Source organism: Athalia rosae, chromosome 1 (genome assembly GCF_917208135.1).
Source record: "Athalia rosae chromosome 1, iyAthRosa1.1, whole genome shotgun sequence".
NCBI lineage: Eukaryota > Metazoa > Arthropoda > Insecta > Hymenoptera > Athaliidae > Athalia > Athalia rosae.
In genome coordinates, this window is record NC_064026.1 from 23149956 (window position 1) to 23170101 (window position 20146).

Consider the following 20146-nt stretch of genomic DNA (forward strand, 5'->3'; position numbering starts at 1 on the left):
CTAAGAGGGAGCTTCATACCGCAGGTATCAAAGTATCGAACCTTATATATATACGTTACAGCCGTTAGATTCAGGCTTTCAAACTTCTTTTGGCAAGTGCCCGCAATGCGCGGAAGCCGTACACCGGGCAAATCAACCCGGCGAAAATTAAGACCAGCTTCTAAAGAATATCGGTATCGGAACGAAGAGGGAGGAGATTATTATATCGGAGCGCAGAAAAATCGCGCGGTTAAATAATTAGAAAGAAGCCTGTGAACCGTTTCATTGCACGTGAAAATCCATTCGGAGCGAGATGGGTTGCGCGCGACAGGGCATTATTATACAGCGTTACGAAATACGTTCGAAGAACGTTAATTATACCCATACGCCAGAGTGATACGAACATGCCCACCTTTACGTGCCAACTTTTATTCCCTTTTTATTTTTCGGTTTTATGTAACACGGAGTTACGGAGACCCGTAAAGCGTTGTGTTCCAGAGAAAGCTGACTTTGTTGTTTATTGACCGAAATTGAATATATTGAAAGTTTTCGTTTCAACGAGATATTCTATTCTCATGTCTTGGAATGTCTGAGATTTAACTTCCGAACGTAATTTGGCAGGCGTAAAAGTATCAGCGGTAATTGGAAATCTAATACCGGTTCAGCTATGCTGGAACAACTGGCTGTAATCGATCGGTATCGCGCATGGGTCGATCAAGTTTCACAACTTTTCGGAGGGCTGGATATTTGCGCTATCGAATTGGTCGTTGGAAAGGACGGTCGCGAGTACATCATCGAGGTTAACGACAGCGCGTTGTCTTTGATGGGCGACTCTCAGGAGGAAGATCGTCGCCACATCGCCGACCTAGTTACATCTAAGATGCAGGTATGATTCATGTGAAATTACCGATCGGACAATGTGTACAGCGTATTTACGTTAGCATTCAGAAATACTGTAAAACACACCGGCTGTACGTATTTGATGGAAATTATTATTCAACGTCAACGCGTCAACGTAGTTTTTTGCGTTATACAAAAGTCCTTTGCACAATCGTGTCCTATTTGAACAGGCCTGCTGTCGATTGCCGAGTGCGCTCACTAAGACAACATCGAGGGGCTCGGTTTCGAGCTCGAGTCAGGCAACGAGTCCTGCCGACGAACGACCGACTCAACTACCTCCGACGATGGGATCGCACGGGAGTATGAGCTCCATGACGAGCATGGCAAGCGTGGGATCTATGGGCTCAACAACAGCCCTTGCCGGCGATGTCACAACTTCCGATAGCCACCATCAACTGCAGCGTCGCGATTCTCAAGGTACGATCATGATCATCACCGATCACTGTAGATAGATATATTCTTCGAGTGGTCAAAGAAGTTCTTTGATCGGGTTTCACAAATATTAGGTAGATGCTCTATCCGACTTTCAATGCCCTCGTGCGAAAGATGAGGGAACATGTAGTTGTATTCACAGGTTCCTCAGAGATATTTCTTGATGGTTAAAAATCGATTAACGGTCGTCAAATCGATGTACGCTTGGTCCGAATTACCCTCGGTGCGATCGAACGAAAAAAGGGTGAGGACTGTTGTGTCGTTAGACAGGAGAAGCTTGCGCGCGGCCGTATCGAGATACAATTTTGATTATTTATGACGAAGACGCGATGACTTGGGAGGAGTTCCATTTGGGTTCGTGGGTTCGCGGTGATGTAGACCCACAAATCAGGCAGAGGTACATATCGGGTACGTGTACGTTAATTTCACATGCCAGGATATTATTCATACTAACAATTAGTCTAACCGAGATAATTATCGCAGCCCACTTGAATTAGTTTGCTTATAGATGGGAGTTTACAGGTGGGCAACCGCCACAGTGAACGTCAGACATTTGTGTTTCGGGAAATCTGATTATCGGTCGTTTCACTCGGTACTGTATCACAGAACTAATTCGTTACCTTGCAAATGAAAAATATAATGTAAAAGTGTTCACTGGATCGTCTGAACGTAATATCGATCTTTCGTTTAAGAAATCTGTATAGAAAATTGCATTTTAATTAATCCCGCACGGTTAACCGGCGTTTACGATGAAACGTAATTGCCTTTTGCCGGGAAGGTATCGGCCCATCGGTTTCATATAAACGGTCAATCGTTCTGGAACATGTATGTTATAGGTACACATACCTATACCTATAGTTGAGGACGTAGGCTCGGTCGGAACTATAAATTTTCTGATATATATCAGACTTATTAAATTATACCGATGCGGTGATCCGCGTGTATATATATATACCAGAGTACATAGGGGGACCGTTTATTTATATTACCGCGAGCAAACAGTAAACCAGTTGCACGTTGTTTATAAGGTATACATACATACCTCGAACCTTACCTAGCCTTATATTCTGCTATTCGCCACCCAAGTATAGGAGAAAGCTATGCAATTACGGTATCTATACACAAACAGAACTTGGCTAACCGGGGTTCACGGAGTTGTCCTAAAAGGATCGCCGCGGCGAGCAACTACTTGGACGCTTCAACGGTCTGACCAACTCCAAGATCACCAAGGGTTGTAGAAATTACTCTTGGCGGCGACCTAAAGTTTCCCATATAACACGCTCACCTGGTACAGTTGAACTGAAGACATACATGCCCTGTTCACGATTAGCAAATTTCCACCGAAATAACATTAATCTCTCCGCAGTTACGGACAGAATTACTATCACACATTATCGAATCATCGCGTTTTTTTTTCTGTAATTAGTAATTATTTTAATTTTCACTGTAAACAAATTACGTAAGGCAAATTCTGTCAAGTTTTGACCCAACGTGTGAGGCTAGATGTTTTTGACGAACAAATGTTATGAAATGAGATTTCGATGAGAATCACTCAAACGCGTCGTTTATGCCAAGCAAGGCTCGTTAAGTGGTAATTACTAATTACGTACTTTTATCCGGCAGCTTCCCAGTCAAGCACGGTGAGCAGCGCACCGTCGGTTAGCCGACGCCCAGACGATCCTCCTTTATCTCGAGTACCGTTTCACCGTCAGGGAAGTCAAACACAAGTCCAAGGTGAGGACACCGAAGACACGATGAAAAATCTACGCAAGACGTTTGCCGGAATATTCGGTGATATGTAAGGTAAAACGGCGTCGGTGAGGTAATCGGGGAACTAAAAATATGAAGAACGAAAGAACACATCTCTTAATCATTGAAATCATCGCGTATGACAGAGTGTCATGCAGAAAGGAACCGAAAAGATGCAAACGAGATGATCGACAATATTTTAAGTTATTTCAAAGGGTTGGCGGTAGTTTTTTTTATCAATTCGCAGCGGGAATATCCGAATGATGTAATCTGGATGATGCTTCGACGAGAGAAAAAAAAATAATTAAAATTGAAAAAAAAATGAACACTTGGAAAAATCAATAATCAAATTATAACGTCAGTCGTGAATAACTGTAATAAAAATAATCAACATTCGAGGTAAAGCAAAATGTTTAAAGTACGCTTCGGAAAATTGACGGCATTCTTCGTGTTATTGCATGATAAGAAAAGGGCGATTTCGCCTTCCTCGCGCTGCAGTTAGCAAAAAATAAAAATATAAAACTACGGAAATTTTCAACGAATCGCTGAGATAATTATATTTGTTGCTCGTGAGCTTGAATATAATCGTTGCAGGTAGTACTATAGACGCTAGAAATTGTAAATTTGCAGACCATTTCATAGCGAACTATAATGAATAGGATAGTAAAAGCGACCGGTACACTGCGCTGGCTGAAAGCGTACGTAAGACTTTGGAGTAGTGGCGAGTCGAAATACATGTCCCGACGTTTCTGGTTTCTGTTCTTTTCCTGAAATCTCTTAATGATTTTCTCTTAATACAAAAAATATCAATTTTAGCTTTATATTGCTCCACAATTAGGACCGCGAACAGTTATCCCATTTTTTAAATACTGAAGCAATCAATGATCGAGTAATAAATTGGCTCACATTGGTCAATATCCGATTATTTGGAATCGCCAATGAAATGGTGTGAGGCACGTTTCGAAATATTATTTCGACCAATTTACTCAACCTTTTACATCTGCGTTCAATTCCATCATCGTAGCTGATTATTTATCATTATTTTGCACTCATTATTCCAGTAAACAAGTTAATGCATCGGAGTGCCTTACTGCATAATTTGCCTGAAAATTATATTTCTCGACGAAAAACAAACGCCTCCGTGTTAATTGACCCCTAAAAATATTCGACTTGTTGCGTCCAACTACGTTTCCGGACAATCAACCAAAATTTGAGCTTCAGTTGCCGCGGACTGGACGGAAGTTGAGTAATCATCAGTAAAAGGCAAGGACAGAAGGAGCAAGGATTACAATATTTTGTTCAAATGAAAGGGATAATTGAATGAGGTTAAAATGATCGAGGTATTCCAATTGAAGGGCAGTGTAAATTGCTAACGTATGATGATTGATTATTACATTTCGAAGCCGGTCGAATTGGATATTGATATTATTGATGAAAATAATATCTTTAGCTGCTCTACCAAATGGGAGCCCGTACCTTAAACGCACAAATAGTTTTTAAGAATTTGGATAATGGAGTGAGAAAAAAAACAAAGTTTAACATCACGATAGAAAAGAATACCCAACGAATGAGTATAAGACGAGAAAATGAGCAAAAAAATAAAATAAAATAAAATAAACTAAAATGAATAAAAAAAATATATATTTAAAGATTAAGGTCTGTCATTATTACGTAGGCTGTAATTATGTAGATAACGAACATTTGCGTCAACATCGATGAAAAATTATAACGAATTGAAAGAAGACGAAAAAAAAAAAAAAAAACTCTTGAAACGCTAGATTTTATGACGTATGAAAAGTTTTTTGTTCAGTACCAAAGGGACAATAACTCTATAGATTCAAAACCATTCCAATCTTTCGACTTCGAGTCGTCAAAAATGCTGCACAGGACGACTCCGTCGACTTTGGTACTCGATAAAACACTTGTGTCGAAATACCCTGCAAAAGCTTAATTAAGAAATTGTATAATTATGGTTATGGTTTGTCGATATAAAGAGCGAGAGTGGTACTCAACAAAAGATGGAAAGATGAAGCTGGGACGATGTTTATGCCAAGAATAATCGATCTCGATCTAATAGAAAAAGCAGGTCGTTCGCGTAGCGGAAGTCCAAGTGTCGTCGCAATACCGGCTAAGATTAAGTGTATCCAACAGACTTTACTGTGCATCAAGAAAAGTACAGGCATCGAAGACTCATTCCGTCAGTTGTTACTTTTTCGTACATACGGAAGAAGGAAAACTCTAATGGTCTGCAAATTTACAATAATTGCTCGTTGAATTTCCATTTGGAGATACTAAGCTGTTATAGTTTAAGGGTTTGAACATCGGAAATTGTAGGATATATAGATAGTGCAAATCGTTACACCGCAAACGTATATGATCATGGCTCAATGAAATTTACGAAAAAAGTTCACTTCTTCAACATTCACGTAGTGAAACTGCCGAGTTTATTGCATAATTCCTTAACACTAAAATATAATGAAAACAACCAAATAAGCGTTTTTGGAAAAGAAAATATTCGAAAATGAACAGCTGATCGTCGATCCATTTGAACCCGGAAGTGACGCTAAAATTGTACGATTCCTCTGCAAAACATTCTGCACCAAGAATATAAATTATTGAAAAATATGCATGTCAAAAAAAAAAAAAGAAAAGAAACGCAAATGAAATGAAAATAAACGAATGAATGATGATAAAAACTAAGTAAATATTAAAATTAAAATCTCAGCGCGTATCGGTTGCGAAGTATGATAAAAACCGCTCACACGACGATATATGTAGAATCGTTTTCAATGCCTCGATCGTGCCGCAACTCCCCAGAATTCTATACCCGATATGGAATATGATGATCAATCGATCGTTCGCGAGGTTATAGATGAATTCGTTCAATAGTTGATTGAATCTCCAGGTATCACACCGTTTGTCCCTCAATTACATAAGTATACCCACCCTTATTCGTGATCGTCGATACGACCGCGCCTAGAAGTCAGCCCAGCAAGCAATCCATTGATTCAATGAAGTACAAAGTTCACGAGGTGCCTTCAAAGAGCTGCAGTTGTTAGTCGCTCCGGGTAAATGTAGCTGCCAGACGCTATTGAATTCGACAATATAATATACGTGATATCATAATCAGCACATTATTTTATTCGCCGCTCAAGGGGATTTCATCTTGAAAAATATTGGAGAACGCGATTATCGAGCGCGTGTTAAGGCGTGGAATTGGAAAATTATCGTCGCCTCTAATACCCATGCCCCAAAAGTGTGTCGGCGTTGTACGGCTTCTGCAGCCCGCAGTGGCAGAGGGCATATAATATCAATAAAGCGAAGGAGATGAATACATTATCGGAATGTAATCACGTATTTGCATACATTGGCTGGTTCGGCTGTAACTTAAAACCATACTTGAGGTAAAAGCTTCTTTGAGCCAAGATCTAAACGCTGAGACGATGTGTACGAAGAAGATGACAAGTAAATTCCGGATTGGTGGTCGTGAAAATAACGATTATAATAAAATACTAACAAACGAACAACACCAACGATGTAAAGCGAGAGATACATCGAGTTACGATGACGACGAACGGTTCAGGAAAATACGTTTAATTGTTAAGAAAAATCTCAGGGGTGTCTTCGGGCACTAGGTAAGATAGGAAATATAACTGACGGTCTTTCCAAGTAATAAATGGTTCCATGAGCCAGATTACTGAATCTTGAATAATATAATGATTACAGAAAGTACGATTAACTTGACTGCAAACTCTTAGGACATGGACCTCGACTTTTACTCATTGTCAGACTGAACGAAAAACCTTGAAAACTATGCGAATGAAGAAACTTGTAACGGAAATTCACCATTCGGACGATTCGAGGCGACGCCAGGCGCTATACCCCCCTCGAGGTAATTGATTGAAATTCGGTCGCAGTGTGAGGTAGGAAAGAAAAATGAGGAAATAAAACGAACGTAGCAGCGGAAAGATCGTTAGAAAAATCGAACGATGATAACGATTCTATTCTGCAGTTGTGCAGTCCTAATTATACGAAGACGAATTTCAAACTCGTTGAGGAAAAGCGGTCGACGTCGAGCCGTTTCAATGAAACATACACACTAAACTCGGAACAAAGAAAATCACCAATGACTTAACGAATCGAATGAATCGCAATAAAGACGAGAACGAAATAAAATAACACAGCTGGTAGAATCTAGGAACAATGAAATTCCGTTATTTTCCAAGCTCTCTTAAATCCCAACTTCGCTTAAATTTTTGTTCTTCTTTCATTGTTCGTTCCTTTTTTCTTCTCCTTTTTTTTTGTGTCTGTGTGTCGTGAACCACAATTGTTGTTTCATTTTTTCATAATAGTAGATACGTGTATATTCATCTTCAACAAGTAGTGTAGTTAAAGTAAAGTATATCGGTAAATAGATCAGTAATATTGACACAGGTTCATTTATGTCTGGGTGAGAAAAATACTTTCGTATCTGCAAAAAAATATCTACAGCATTTTTTCATAACGTGGCGCTTCGTGATCTTCACGTTGATAACAATAATTGACTGCGCCACGACAAAGAATCCATCATCGATATAATCATCGGGTAAAAAGAAGAAAATTCAAACAAATAAAATCGAATGATACATGAAAAACGAATAAAATTTTTTTTTCTCCAAACATCTTAGACATGCTCCGTAGCTTCACTTATAGTATTGTGGACCGTTGTTGTGGGCTGTTGCAACGTTCTGATCTTTTCTCATATACGAAATATGCATCGGCCAGGGGCATTGTACTTCCACGTTTCTTTCGTGCTTAAAATAAACTTGATAACTATTTTCCTATCTTTCTAGAGCAGAATAACGCACAGGCCTATTTTAAACGCGTATTGAATCAACTATCCAAGGAAATAGTAATTTTTTTTTTGTATTCCCTCCAATGAGAAACTTTGCACAATAACGTACGAATGTGTAGAAGAGAAGACGTCGAAAATCGAGAGGGATGATTTGAGTTTTCAATTTTTTCAACCGATTGTGAGCAACGTAACGTAACGTGGAAGTAAAAACGATCCGGCCGATCATCCCAATTCCCATATAATACTCTGTATGTATCTCTTGTCTAATAACTAAATACTCTAACTAAATAAGTAATGAATAATAATGAAAAGAAAGAAGTATTTCAAATTATCAAAAGCAAAAAAAGCAAAAAAAAAAAAAAAAAACTAATGAAGATGAAAAATAAAAAATAGTAATCGTAGGCGCTTAGGCGCGGATCGTGCTGAATACCGTACGTTCCCTTCTTGATTTCAATGCGTGCTAGCCACATATGATATCCACATACCTATAATTCATTAAGCTAATAAAACAGTATACACGATAATACGCTACCCAATACTATCACGATATGTGTCAATGTTATAATAATTGTCTATTTCATTACGATCTAGTCAGAGTGTCGCGCCGATGAAGAAATAGTAAGGAAAACTATTACATAAAACAAAAAAGGTAAAAAAAAAACCAAAAAAAATTAAAAAAAAAATAATTGCTATCTGATTACAGCAGTGTCTAATAATGATGTATAACTCAATTATATAATCATCCGTTTACATTATATAAATAGTATTTAGATGCAATGCAAAATATTGCTGATGATCGTATACATTTTGCCGCGAGTATAATAAATAGGTTCTGAAAATTTGGATATTTTGCGGCGCCTGTAGAAATTCCACCATATAGAAATTGCAATATCATATCGATATAGTGGAACCCATTTTGGGCATGCAAAGAGGAAAGGCAAAAGTTTGAAATTTTTAGCTATCAAAAGAGATAAAAAAAATTATTCAGAAAAAATCGAAAAAAAAAACAATGCTGTGTAGTCGTAATATCATAATACAGACTCATCTCTTTTTTATTTTGTTTTATTTTCGGGCAAATGTTGTAGTAAGTAAGTGTGATTAAAATATATAAATAAATCATAAGTCCTATGAGAAGGTCAAGTAATTGTAACGCGTTAATTTTAAGCGAGGATAAAAAAAGAAAAATAATAATTAGCTGATAGATATTTGTAATGTTGGGAAAAAGTGAGGCAGTGAAGAGAAAAAAAAAGAAAGAAATTATCGGAGCGACAAATAAGAAATATGTAAGTTGGATATTTAGGCGATCGTATCCTATATGGATCCATAGATAAAAATAGTTGGCCGACGTTCAGCGTAGCGAGACGTACTGCAGGGGCTACCTGTCCCCTTAATCGATGCGACTCGCAATGCTGAACGTTGGAAGATAGCGCGTAAAAATCGTCGTAGTTTGGGTTTATGACAATATAGCATGTCTATTATAAATGAACTGACCGTGGATGCATCTTGATGCGTAAACATCTTAACATCGTGCGTAACTCCAGCGTATCAAGGTTCGTTCGACGATCGGTAATTATATACGGCGTCGACTCGACGACTAATCGGAGCCGTATAATGGTTATTGAATGAATCGGCGTCACGACGCTACGATCTCCGGCAACAATCGAGACGCAAGCGTCGTCTTTCGGTTTTATTCGATAACGTTTGTCTCCGAAGGCATGTCTATAGTTACCATTATAGTTTAAACGAAACCTAAGCCAACCATTCGGTAAGTGTCAGATAATTGTAAGCTAAGTGTCCTAAGGTATTACATACTCAATGATATAGAAATAAAACTTGCACGTGAGAGGCGTGCGGAGGTTTAAATATATTTAAGTGTTAAGAGATTAGGAGTAAATATATAAAATAGGTTTGATCGTAAGCTGTAAGAAGATAAGGAGAATTCACGACTAGATCATAATTAGTTGGTATGTTAAGAACTAAAATATAACAACAACATTAATGTTAATTAACGAATGGTAGCAATTGAGGTGACAACGAACCCACGACGCGGGTTCGAGTGACGTAAAACTGGAGCCCGAGTCGCGGTCGTGCTTAGGATAGTCTGCACAAAAAATGCGATTGTTTATCTCATATAACATAATATATATATATATATATTATATAGTATAAATGAATAAATAAATGAATATATAAATATTATATATAAAATTATCAATAAATATATATATATATATGAATAAATATAATACATGTAAGTATAACCACACCAAGGACAACACAGAAAGATTAAATCATACATAAAATGCGAGTTCTATCTGTCATCGTTATTATTAAGGATTATCAGAGTTTGGAAAGACTCTAAAATTAGTGACATAAGGAATACGTATAAACATATATTATATTACAGTAGGAAAATACCGATCGAGGGCGATTCTAGAACAAGATCTTGAAACGTGAAACGAAAGAACAAATTACTGAAAGCTACTGCCGCATGTAATGCAGACACGATGCATACCCCTTTAGCTACACGTCGTCGTAACTGTCACGAGCTAGAAATCTGAGAAAGGTACACTGTACGCGGTCTTCTCGTGAAAAAGTTACACCACCGTAAGAAATTAACTCGTTAGTTATTCGTGCATCAGAACTCCTGAACGGCAATTTTTACACTTGGTTTACGGTCTGGGAATCAAGGAGTATATATTTTGCTCTTCGATTCTCCAAATGTTTTTAAACAACACGATTGAATTCGTGAATTCGGTAATCTGGCGATTAATTCCCAAATTATCGATACCACCATCGAAAAATCTATGAAAAACGTTCGGCCAAATTAGAGCGCTTAAAACTTTTGTGTCAGATTGCCCTGATCATTTGTAACGAACGTGGTACAAATTTCTTGCGACGGGGTTTCCGGTGTATCGGTTATGGAAACTGCAGCGTATGTTATCGTTGCCCTTGCGGGTGAACATTCGTCGGTGAAAAATGGCGTCAGGGCGCGAGTCGTTTTCATTCGCTTTGACATGAGCCGGAAGTTTTTGTTTCCGTCATTGTTACAGACAGAAACGCGCCCGAGTTCGAGGCGGTCCGTAACAATAGCGAAACGATTATTTTTCGACCCCCAATTAAGGGAGGAAACGTTGAAGTACCATCGGTACGCTCCGGCCCGGCTGCACCGACGATGAAGAAAATATACCGCGGTGGTTTCCAGGCGAGACAAATTGGTCATCGACGATTTTATTCATCGATATCTATTGGTGTATCGTCGGGGACTATACCGGATCTTTTTTACGGAGGAATGCGGAGAGTAGCCTCGATAACATGAAAAATTTAACGACGCGTAGAACGATCAACTTAACATCGGGAAGTAATTTGGTAATCGGATGTGAATTATTACGATCGCCATAATTGATTACAAAACATTTCGAATGTTTCCTAGTCATTGTGGTAGTTATAAGCTCTATACCCGTAGGTGTGTTAAGTTAATTATACGAGTTATATATGTTTACGTTACGATTATATTAATTATAATTAGAAAATTTAAGACGGTGTCAGTTAATGTAACTGAGGATAAAACGTACCGAAAAAGTTATTACAATATTTAACAATAATTATCATATTAAAATCACGATAATGTTACGATAATATGGATATTACGATAATACTATGTATTACAATCATATATGTATAGTAATCTCTGTACGTATAATGTTTTCTGATAACTGTCTGTAGGCAAAATGGACACAAGTGCAACTGTGTCTTGTGAAGATTAAGAAGAAAATGATTAAAAAAAAAAAAACAAAAAAAATGAAAAAAAAAAACGTAAAAACTTAAGCAACGTAAAGACGTTACCTGGGATTACCTGTCAGAAACTACTGTAACAATGATGAAAAAAAACCCTTGAACCCTCGTTAGAGATAGGGCACGGTGTATTCAGAGTGCCCTCTAGAGAATCTGTTAAACTATGGTTAACTTATTATATTGCATTAAACTAATCTGTAATAATAAATATATAAGTAAGTCTAATCGATTATTTTTTATCAGTTATTGATCACGATCATCCAAAAGGTCGAATTTTTACCTTCCGATTTTCCAATGGAATTATCACGTGACCAACTTTGAATTATTACGTCCTAAGTGAGGGATATTGAAGGAACGTTAAAGAATTTATCAATTTTTCTTTCCTTTTTTCAAATAATATATTTTGCGTATCAAGCGATTGAGAAAAATTGTTCTCGGGTGATCGTTACATGTGTTTCGAAACTTTCCTTTCAGAAAAATGACTTGTCCAATTCCGTGTTGAGGGAACAATTGCGATACATTCCCGCTCGGGCGAGACGGTTGGTAAATTCGTTGGTTCTTGGAAAAAAAGACGTAGGTACGCTGTGAATCGTCGGTGCATGCCACCCATAATCCATCGAAGTACTCCGATAACAGGGATGAGGGAGGGAACAATCGTCTTGGCGATAGCCTTGGAACACCCCTGAAATCAGAAGAAAACTGTGTGTTGGAATCCGTGATTATAAATTAGAAAATAACGCTCCAACGTCTCAGAAGAGATAAATGAAAAAGAGAATCGGTGAATTACCACCTCACAGCTCTCCACCTTCCAGTTCGATCCCGAGTTGTTTATTTGAGGAAGGGAGTAGAGACGGAGATCGGTTGAAGAACGATAATCGTCGGTAGACCGCGGTCAACCGGTGTACCTACCACCGTATCGAAGTTTTGGCCGTACGACACGCGGGCGTCGTTCGGGATCCTTGCTTTTCAAGTAAGGAATGCTGTTACGGCAACTGATAGTAAATACGACCTATTAATAACCAGTTGATTCCGAGAGACCAATGCACCGTGCACGACTACTATTGCTCGCTCGTATATATAGCGGGGGGGGGGGGGGGGGGGGGGGGTTTCGACGGAGCTAGCGGTCGTTACTTGAATCTCATCGAATTTCAAATAAAACGAAGATTTCGGAGTCCGAGGTTTCCCGCGGCGAAGGAAACGTCGAAAAAAAATAATTCTCCGAGTGTACAGCAATCGTGAAACGCAATAACTTGCCACCTTTAATGCTCGTGGATATTACAGTCCGCGTTTGTACTAATCTTTTTTTACATTGCGTTTATTATTTACGAATGTCGTCATTCCGTCACTCGAGCAGATAGCGGAATCAATATAACAACCAAATGACCGTGGCAACTTCAGAGTTTCAGATCGGTGTGCACTGACGACGGTACAAGAAGCGAGCTTGCGATTATTCGTAATTTCTGTAGCAAAAATGCATAACGCTCGTCGATCAATGTGGGCGGTTGTGTTTGCTTGTTGTTTTTTGCCAGCGGTGATAACCGTCAGCGATCGTGATCATCGAAACGATGCAGCACAGAGTTCGAACTCACCGATTTCGTGTACCGCCAAATTTTGTCTTCGCGATTCGAGCCTGGTGATAGTGAAAATCCCGGAAAACTTCATCGAGATCAATGAAAAAGGAATTACTGGGATAGATCCTTTCGCCTTTGAGTTTTGTAACGCTACGGAAATTCTCATGATGACGGACAACTTCTTGACTACTCTGTCGGGTGGCATGCTAAATGGGCTAAGAAGTCTCAAAGTAGCGAATTTTTTCAATAATAAGATCACGAATATTGCCCCCCGAACTTTTGACGAGTTGAAGGAATTACGAGACTTGGAACTGAGCCAGAATCTTTTGAACGGACTCGAAACAGGTGTACGAAACGGATTGAAAAAGCTGCAAAATTTACAGTTGAACGGGAATCCGATCATTCTAATGCACGATGCATTCACGAGACTTCCGAACTTAAGGTTGTTGGAATTAACTGGGGCGCGTATTTCGGCTATTCCTCGCGGTAGTTTCAACTGTTTGGATCGGCTTCAGCGGCTGGACCTTTCCTGGAATCAATTGAGCACTATTCCCGGATCAAGATTTGAGGACCTGACTCATTTGGAAGAACTTGATTTATCGTCGAATCTGATATCCAGTTTTCACATAGACGCTTTCAAAGGACTAACTAATGTCAAGTATTTGTGGATAAATGAAAACCGAATCGGGTCCCTGGGCGATCAGGAAATTTTCAAATGGACGCCGAATCTCATTACCGTCTATCTCCACAACAATCCGATCCGAATCCTGGATCTGTCAGTTTTTAGACACATGCATAGTGTCAGTATTTTGCCGGGTTTCCAAATTAACTCGTCGAAAACGGTTCTCAAAAATTTTTCAAACGCAACAACCACTACCGTTAATTGCGTCCCAAGTTCTCCTGTCGATTCTAGCGCACCGTACAAATGTTCCGAAACATACGAGGTGATTCAAGAATAAAGAGTGACGAGGTCAAACCAATGTCGGAAATTTGATCATGTTCGACATTCAGATTCCAACGTAAATAATTAGTGATGATTTTATAAAAGAATAAATATGGAAATAAATGCAGTCTTGTATCACGTCCAAATTTTAATAATTTTCAACTGCGTCAAAGCTGTGACATTCATTAAATATCCTGTTCGATTAATCACTGCATCACTTGTTATTTTTCCCCCGCTTTATTATTTTTATCATTTTATCGTCGCGTCAATAAGAAGAGAAGTAAATATATCCAATCGCACATCTCGCTGCGCAGCGTGTGCTCGGCATTGAAATGTAAACTGCACGTCTGATATTAAGATAAAAGTAAATATACCTTTTACTGTGGATGATGTATTTTAATTACATTTTAGGTGCAGTGTTATACAAAAATGGATATACATTTCCTCACCGCATAGTATTTTCGATATATAGCTGTCGATAATATAGTCATGTTATAAATTTCTTATGTATTATTTGTAAATACCATGAACTCTCTATGTCTACGATATGTGGTAAAATTAATTACTAGATGACATTATAATAAAAGAAAAATAATTCAGTTATGTTAATTCAGATATGTAAATAGGTCGGAAGTACGTGTAGACATTTGACAAGATATCTCGCCACTCGAAAAAAAAACTACGAGCTTCACGAATGTTGGGAAGAATAATGCGACCATCAGTTTCTACAGATATACATATGTATGTATTAGAATACAGAATGAAAGAGATCTTGCTTCATGTAGGCAAAAAGAAATGAGCACCCAACATATCGCATCATGGTGATATTACATTGCATGGTGAATATAATGTGTAAATCGATGAGTATCAAAGGGTCGACGTTAACTAGGTCACAGATTTTCAATTCTTTCGCAATCGTAGGGTTCCTGATAATCGTTACTGGTGCATCTGAATCGGCCTCGGAGATGGTTAAAATTGGTAATAAGGGAACCACCGAGTCGAAAGCCAGGTTCGATTGTGACATTTTTCATCAATGCGAACGCTGAAAGTTCAACACTTTGAAACTCGTTGCTGTTGAGAAAAAGTGACGAAAGATTTTCCAGGCCTTCGAAGGCACTCGCCTGTAACGTAGCCACTTGATTCCCATTGAGCCACAAGGAGTCGAGATTTTTAAGGTACTTGAAGATAGCCGTAGGTATTATGGAAATATAATTTCTTCCCAGATCCAATTCGTTCACTTCACCGATAGTACGAAAAACCTCGGCGTTTAAAGTGGATAGCATATTACGCGATAAGTAGAGTAAGTCCAGGTGTGGTAAGCCGTTAAATGTTCCAACGGGTATTTTGGTGATTTTGTTCGCGTCGAGAGCCAAAGTTTCAAGATGCTTCAATCCCTTGAACATATTCTTTCTCAAGACAACGCTGTTGTTCGTTAAATAGAGTTCGTGTAAATTCGACAACCCTTTCCATACGCCAGGTTGAAAGTCTGTAAGGTTGTTATAATCTAATAACAAGGTTTCCAAATTAGTCAGCATTGCGAGACCACCGTCTTCTATTGCACTGATGGAATTATTGCATAAATCGAGGTAAGTCAACTGATCCATTACTCGACAGAAACCCTTCGGTATTATCGACAATTCATTGTCTCTGAGGTAGAGCGAGGAGGCGTTTTTAACTTCCGTAAAGGCATTCGCTGATATATCGGTGATACCGAGATTTTCCAAGTGCACTTCAATATCATCGATAGTCTGAACAGCGCGCACGTCTGCGAAAGCGACGCTATTAAGTTTACTACCGTCCATACATACGTATAGATTGTTGTACACCTGGCATTCCGTACTGTCTGCAAAACTGTTGCGGACTAAATCTGAAGACAATATGAGAAGTATCAACAAGGAAGACATTGCACCGCAAACGCTGAGAATGCACTGAACTCACATACTTCTGATCGATCCACATATAGTCACGGAGACAACAGAAATATCAGAAACTTAGACGCATGCTTTGCTCTAGAGATACGCGAGGAGACTTAAAACATGCGTATAACAGCTATAGAGCTTGTGTTATAAGTTGAGAACTTTACACTGTTCGGCTATGCGATGGGATCGGTCGCTCTATACTTCCTGTGTAAGTGGTGAAGATTATGTACACCTTCTCTTGTATGTAGATTCGGTTAGCTGCTGAACCGAAGATAACAAATTTTTAGATAACGCGTCACTATAGCCCACTTCAGATTTATCGAGCTTTTTTCTCTCCCAAGTTTTAAGAGTGAATTTATATCGCTTATCATATACTTTTTCTTTTCTCATGGTTGGTCAAAAAACTTGAACTTTCATTTTCAGTTTTCGGTCCACTGAGACAGTAACATGGGAGTTTTAATTGGTCTCAATTTATCGATTCCAAATATGGCAGATTATTGATACGCACGAAAAAATGATCATCAGAATATGCAGCGCAACCGAAACAATCTATAATGTATGGAGGAACAGTGTGGTGATTATTATTAGATGCAAAAATGTAAATGCAAGATAAGCGGTTCGCGAGTGCATTGAACGTCGCGGATTTTTACGAGAGAAATGATTCCCTTCCATTGTTTCATCGTAAATATATAATCTACATGGCAACGATTGAACGTATCTCATTGCGACCGCAGTTTGACAGCCTTTGAAGTAAACTCATAGTCAAACTCGTATTCTATTTTATTCTTTTACCTATGTGACTCACAATCAGTCATGACCCAGAACATCGAACGATGATTGTAGAATTTTTATTGACTTTATCGAAAAATCTTCGAAAGAAACAAATTTGTGACCTAAAATGACTCGATTATAAGCAGGACTTGACCTCCTCAGTCTCCACGATGACTCACCGATAAATTTGAAAGCCAAAATCCTGCACGTGTCCCAGTTGTACCATGATTTACACGGCATGTTTATGGGTAATAGAAAATTCCCTTAGCGTATAGTCACAAGCAATATTAAAGCAACTACTAAACCACCATGAAATTACTGTAACATCGTATAATTTGAAGTCAAATGATTTACGTGACTCCGACACCTTCAATGGTTTTTGAAATCCTGCGGTGGAATAGTATCGGTCAGGCAGAGTACGTAACCTTAAGTTTGCCATGAAAAAATTCAAGTCCGTACTTTGCGACGTTTAGATTCGATAGGTTGCAGTTGCTTTGAAATAAGACGGAAGCGAAAGTATTGGCTGCTTCATACTCACTCGGGTACATGAATCGCATCGGCAGATTGCAGGTGAGGTAAACTTCGCTGGTACAGGTTCCCAGAGGTTTCGAAGAGTCTTCTGTCACATTTTGCGCCCTGCCTTCGTTGCAGAAAGTCGGAATTTCGGGCATTTCTCTGCAATAAACGGGAGTTCGAGATGATGTTCGGACTGTAAATATATGTATATGATGAGAATTTACCAAGTCCACGAGGCAGAAGCTATTATTGATAATTTGCTGAAAACTAATGTATATTTGTTATATCGAAGAATCGACCTATGTGGCGAATAACTACGACCGAGAGATACGTCAGCGTTGTCTCATCACCGTGGAAACTGAGTTGTTTGTATCAACCTCAAACCGTTCAAACCTCCAAAGAAATTATTTATCTTGCAACAGGTCGCGTCGATAGATCACCTAATTTTCAAATTTTGAGTCTATGCATGTAATAGCGAATTTCAGAGGCAAAAGATTAACGAATCACATTTATCATAGACTCATGAGTCTACTAATTTGAAAATATAATATTGACAATAAGATGCTTATGTTATTTACGATATGAAATTATTTAAACGATATTGTAACACACTTATCGTGAAGAATTATACGCGCATAAATAAATCCGTGATGTTCATTATAATGTATTAGTCTTTTTTTTTTATCTTCAATTCATCCGTTATCGAAGAGCACTCCTTAGATTGTTAGTTGGATTGACTTTTGATTGTGTAACGAATCATCAAATGATCGACAGAATGTAGGAAGGGGAATTGAGGATCAGAGAGCGAAGAGTGGGAGTAATAAGAGGTACAAGGCAAGAAGGAACATAATTTGAAAGGACTTCCTCGAGATCGGTGATCACCTCAATATACATAATCCTGTACCTCATTCTTCGATATACATCACACATACACAGCATACATTCGTCATCTTTACATTTCTTTTTAAAAATAAAACCTGAATACTTCGAGCATGTTTGCTACCTGGAGCCTGCATTTTAATATCACGGACTGAACAAATCTATATAATACCAGAAGGCCCTAAAAAGAAGGAAGATCTTGGATGACGAACTAGCTGAGGATTGACAACGCCATTTTGAAACGGTCACGACATCATCACTTTCGAAATTTTACTAATCATTTTCATTTTCATTCTTTCATCTCATTCTTGTGTTGTCTTTTAGTTAATTTACATGATTTATTATTCTTTTGTAGGCCGATTATATTGATCTTTGTTTTATTATATAAATTCGTAAGCATACTTATTCTTTTATTTTGATATTTTCATGTCACTCTTTGTACGCCCTATTGGCATCGTCGAATTTTGAATTATTTAAGTACAGTCATATTTTTATTTTTGTTAATTTTCATATTTTTATTTTATACACGTCATACAATTCATGTTGATTCATTCGTTATTTGATATATTTTTTGCCACGATTTATTAATAAACTTTTAATTTATACATTTTCTCGAACAATTTTATCTATATACAATTTTTTGTTATTTATTCATATTAGCAATGTTACAATTGCAACCCTGCATGCACCGCTAATTGACATCATTTTTCAGCAATGCATAATGACACATGCATGCCATGACATCTGCAAGTACTGATTGAGAACATCTGGCAGGCGGAACGATTTACATACATTAAGATAGACGATAAAATGAATCTTTTATTCTTGATCCCGAAAAGCTGAAAATTGGCGATCACTCGGTCACTTTCAGGGATAGATCAATTTGTCTCTCACAATCGGATTCCTGAGGTCGAAATACATGAGAAAAGTGTCATACGATCAATTCGCAAGAAAAAAAAAAATTTGGCCCAAAAATCCCCGAAGGGATTTGAACCCGTGACACTTTATCGATTTTTGGGTCGAAAATCAAAATTTTTTTCACTTGGGTTTCCCATGCTATTCTCATGTATTTTGATCTGAGAAAGTCGAATCTGGAAGCCGAATTGATCTATCTGCGGAAATTACCGAGTCATCCCAATTTTTTTGCATTTTTTGTACAAATTTGAAGATATCTCGAAAAAAAAAAAACTCGTAGCTCAATTCGGACAACAGATTCGTGTTCCTGAGGTCAAAATACATGAAAAAAAAACCATACGATCAATTCTCATCCTCTCAGATTCAAATTCCTGGGTACGAATTACATCAAAATAGACGATAAAATGAATCTTTTATTCTTGATCCCGAAAAGCTGAAAATTGGCGATCACTCGGGCAATTTCAGAGATAGATCAATTTGTCCCTCAGAATCGGATTCCTGAGGTCAAAATACATGAAAAAAGTGTCATACGATCAATTCGCAAGAAAAAAAAAAATTTGGCCCGAAAATCCCCGAAGGGATTTGAACCCGTGACACTTTATCGATTTTTGAGTCGAAAATCAAAATTTTTTTCTCTTGGGTTTCCCATGCTATTCTCATGTATTTTGATCTCAGAAAGTCGAATCTGAAAGCCAAATTGATCTATCTGCGGAAATTACCGAGTTATCCCCATTCTTTCGCATTTTTTGGTACAAATTTGAGGATATCTCGGAGAGAAAAAATCGTAGCTCAATTTGGACAACAGATTCGTGTTCCTGAGGTCAAAATACATAAGAAAAGAACCATACGATCAATTCTCATCCTCTCGGATCCAAATTCCTGGGTACGAATTACATCAAAATAGACGATAAAATGAATCTTTTATTCTTGATCCCGAAAAGCT

The 20146-nt window shown here is 38.1% G+C and overlaps 4 protein-coding genes across 6 annotated transcripts in view; 2 read left to right on the top strand and 2 right to left on the bottom strand.

Moving 5' to 3' along the window:
- LOC105691327 (synapsin) overlaps positions 1-11914 on the top strand; it is a gene marked incomplete at its 5' end in the record, with an annotated part of 93613 nt that extends 81699 nt beyond the window's left edge. Inside the window, 3 exons of the mRNA XM_012409728.3 lie at positions 601-865; positions 1050-1296; positions 2935-11914. Of these exons, the coding sequence (XP_012265151.3) occupies positions 601-865; positions 1050-1296; positions 2935-3113 (691 nt within the window). The remainder of the gene's footprint in view (positions 1-600; positions 866-1049; positions 1297-2934) is intronic.
- A 137-nt stretch (positions 11915-12051) lies between these two features.
- Positions 12052-19013, bottom strand: LOC105691328 (piercer of microtubule wall 1 protein). 3 transcript variants are annotated; one of them, XM_048660089.1, is made up of 2 exons: positions 17432-19013; positions 12052-12371 (listed from the first exon to the last, which is right to left on the bottom strand). In XM_048660089.1, the coding sequence occupies exons 1-2, from the start codon at positions 17562-17564 to the stop codon at positions 12160-12162; spliced, it is 345 nt and encodes a 114-aa protein (XP_048516046.1). In that variant the 5' UTR covers positions 17565-19013; the 3' UTR covers positions 12052-12159. The 3 variants fall into 3 exon arrangements, 1 of the variants encoding a protein (XP_048516046.1); XR_007280064.1 differs by lacking the exon at positions 17432-19013 and adding an exon at positions 12480-12763 and having other exon boundaries at positions 12232-12371; XR_007280063.1 differs by lacking the exon at positions 17432-19013 and adding an exon at positions 12477-12763 and having other exon boundaries at positions 12232-12371.
- On the top strand, positions 12905-14409 carry LOC105691342 (leucine-rich repeat-containing G-protein coupled receptor 5-like). The gene has a single exon (XM_012409749.3). It carries the CDS (start codon positions 13161-13163, stop codon positions 14217-14219), a length of 1059 nt encoding a protein of 352 aa, XP_012265172.2. The 5' UTR covers positions 12905-13160; the 3' UTR covers positions 14220-14409.
- On the bottom strand, positions 14584-16334 carry LOC125502213 (leucine-rich repeat-containing protein 15-like). The gene has a single exon (XM_048660087.1). The coding sequence runs from the start codon at positions 16105-16107 to the stop codon at positions 15094-15096; it is 1014 nt and encodes a 337-aa protein (XP_048516044.1). The 5' UTR covers positions 16108-16334; the 3' UTR covers positions 14584-15093.
- Positions 19014-20146: the final 1133 nt, after the last annotated feature.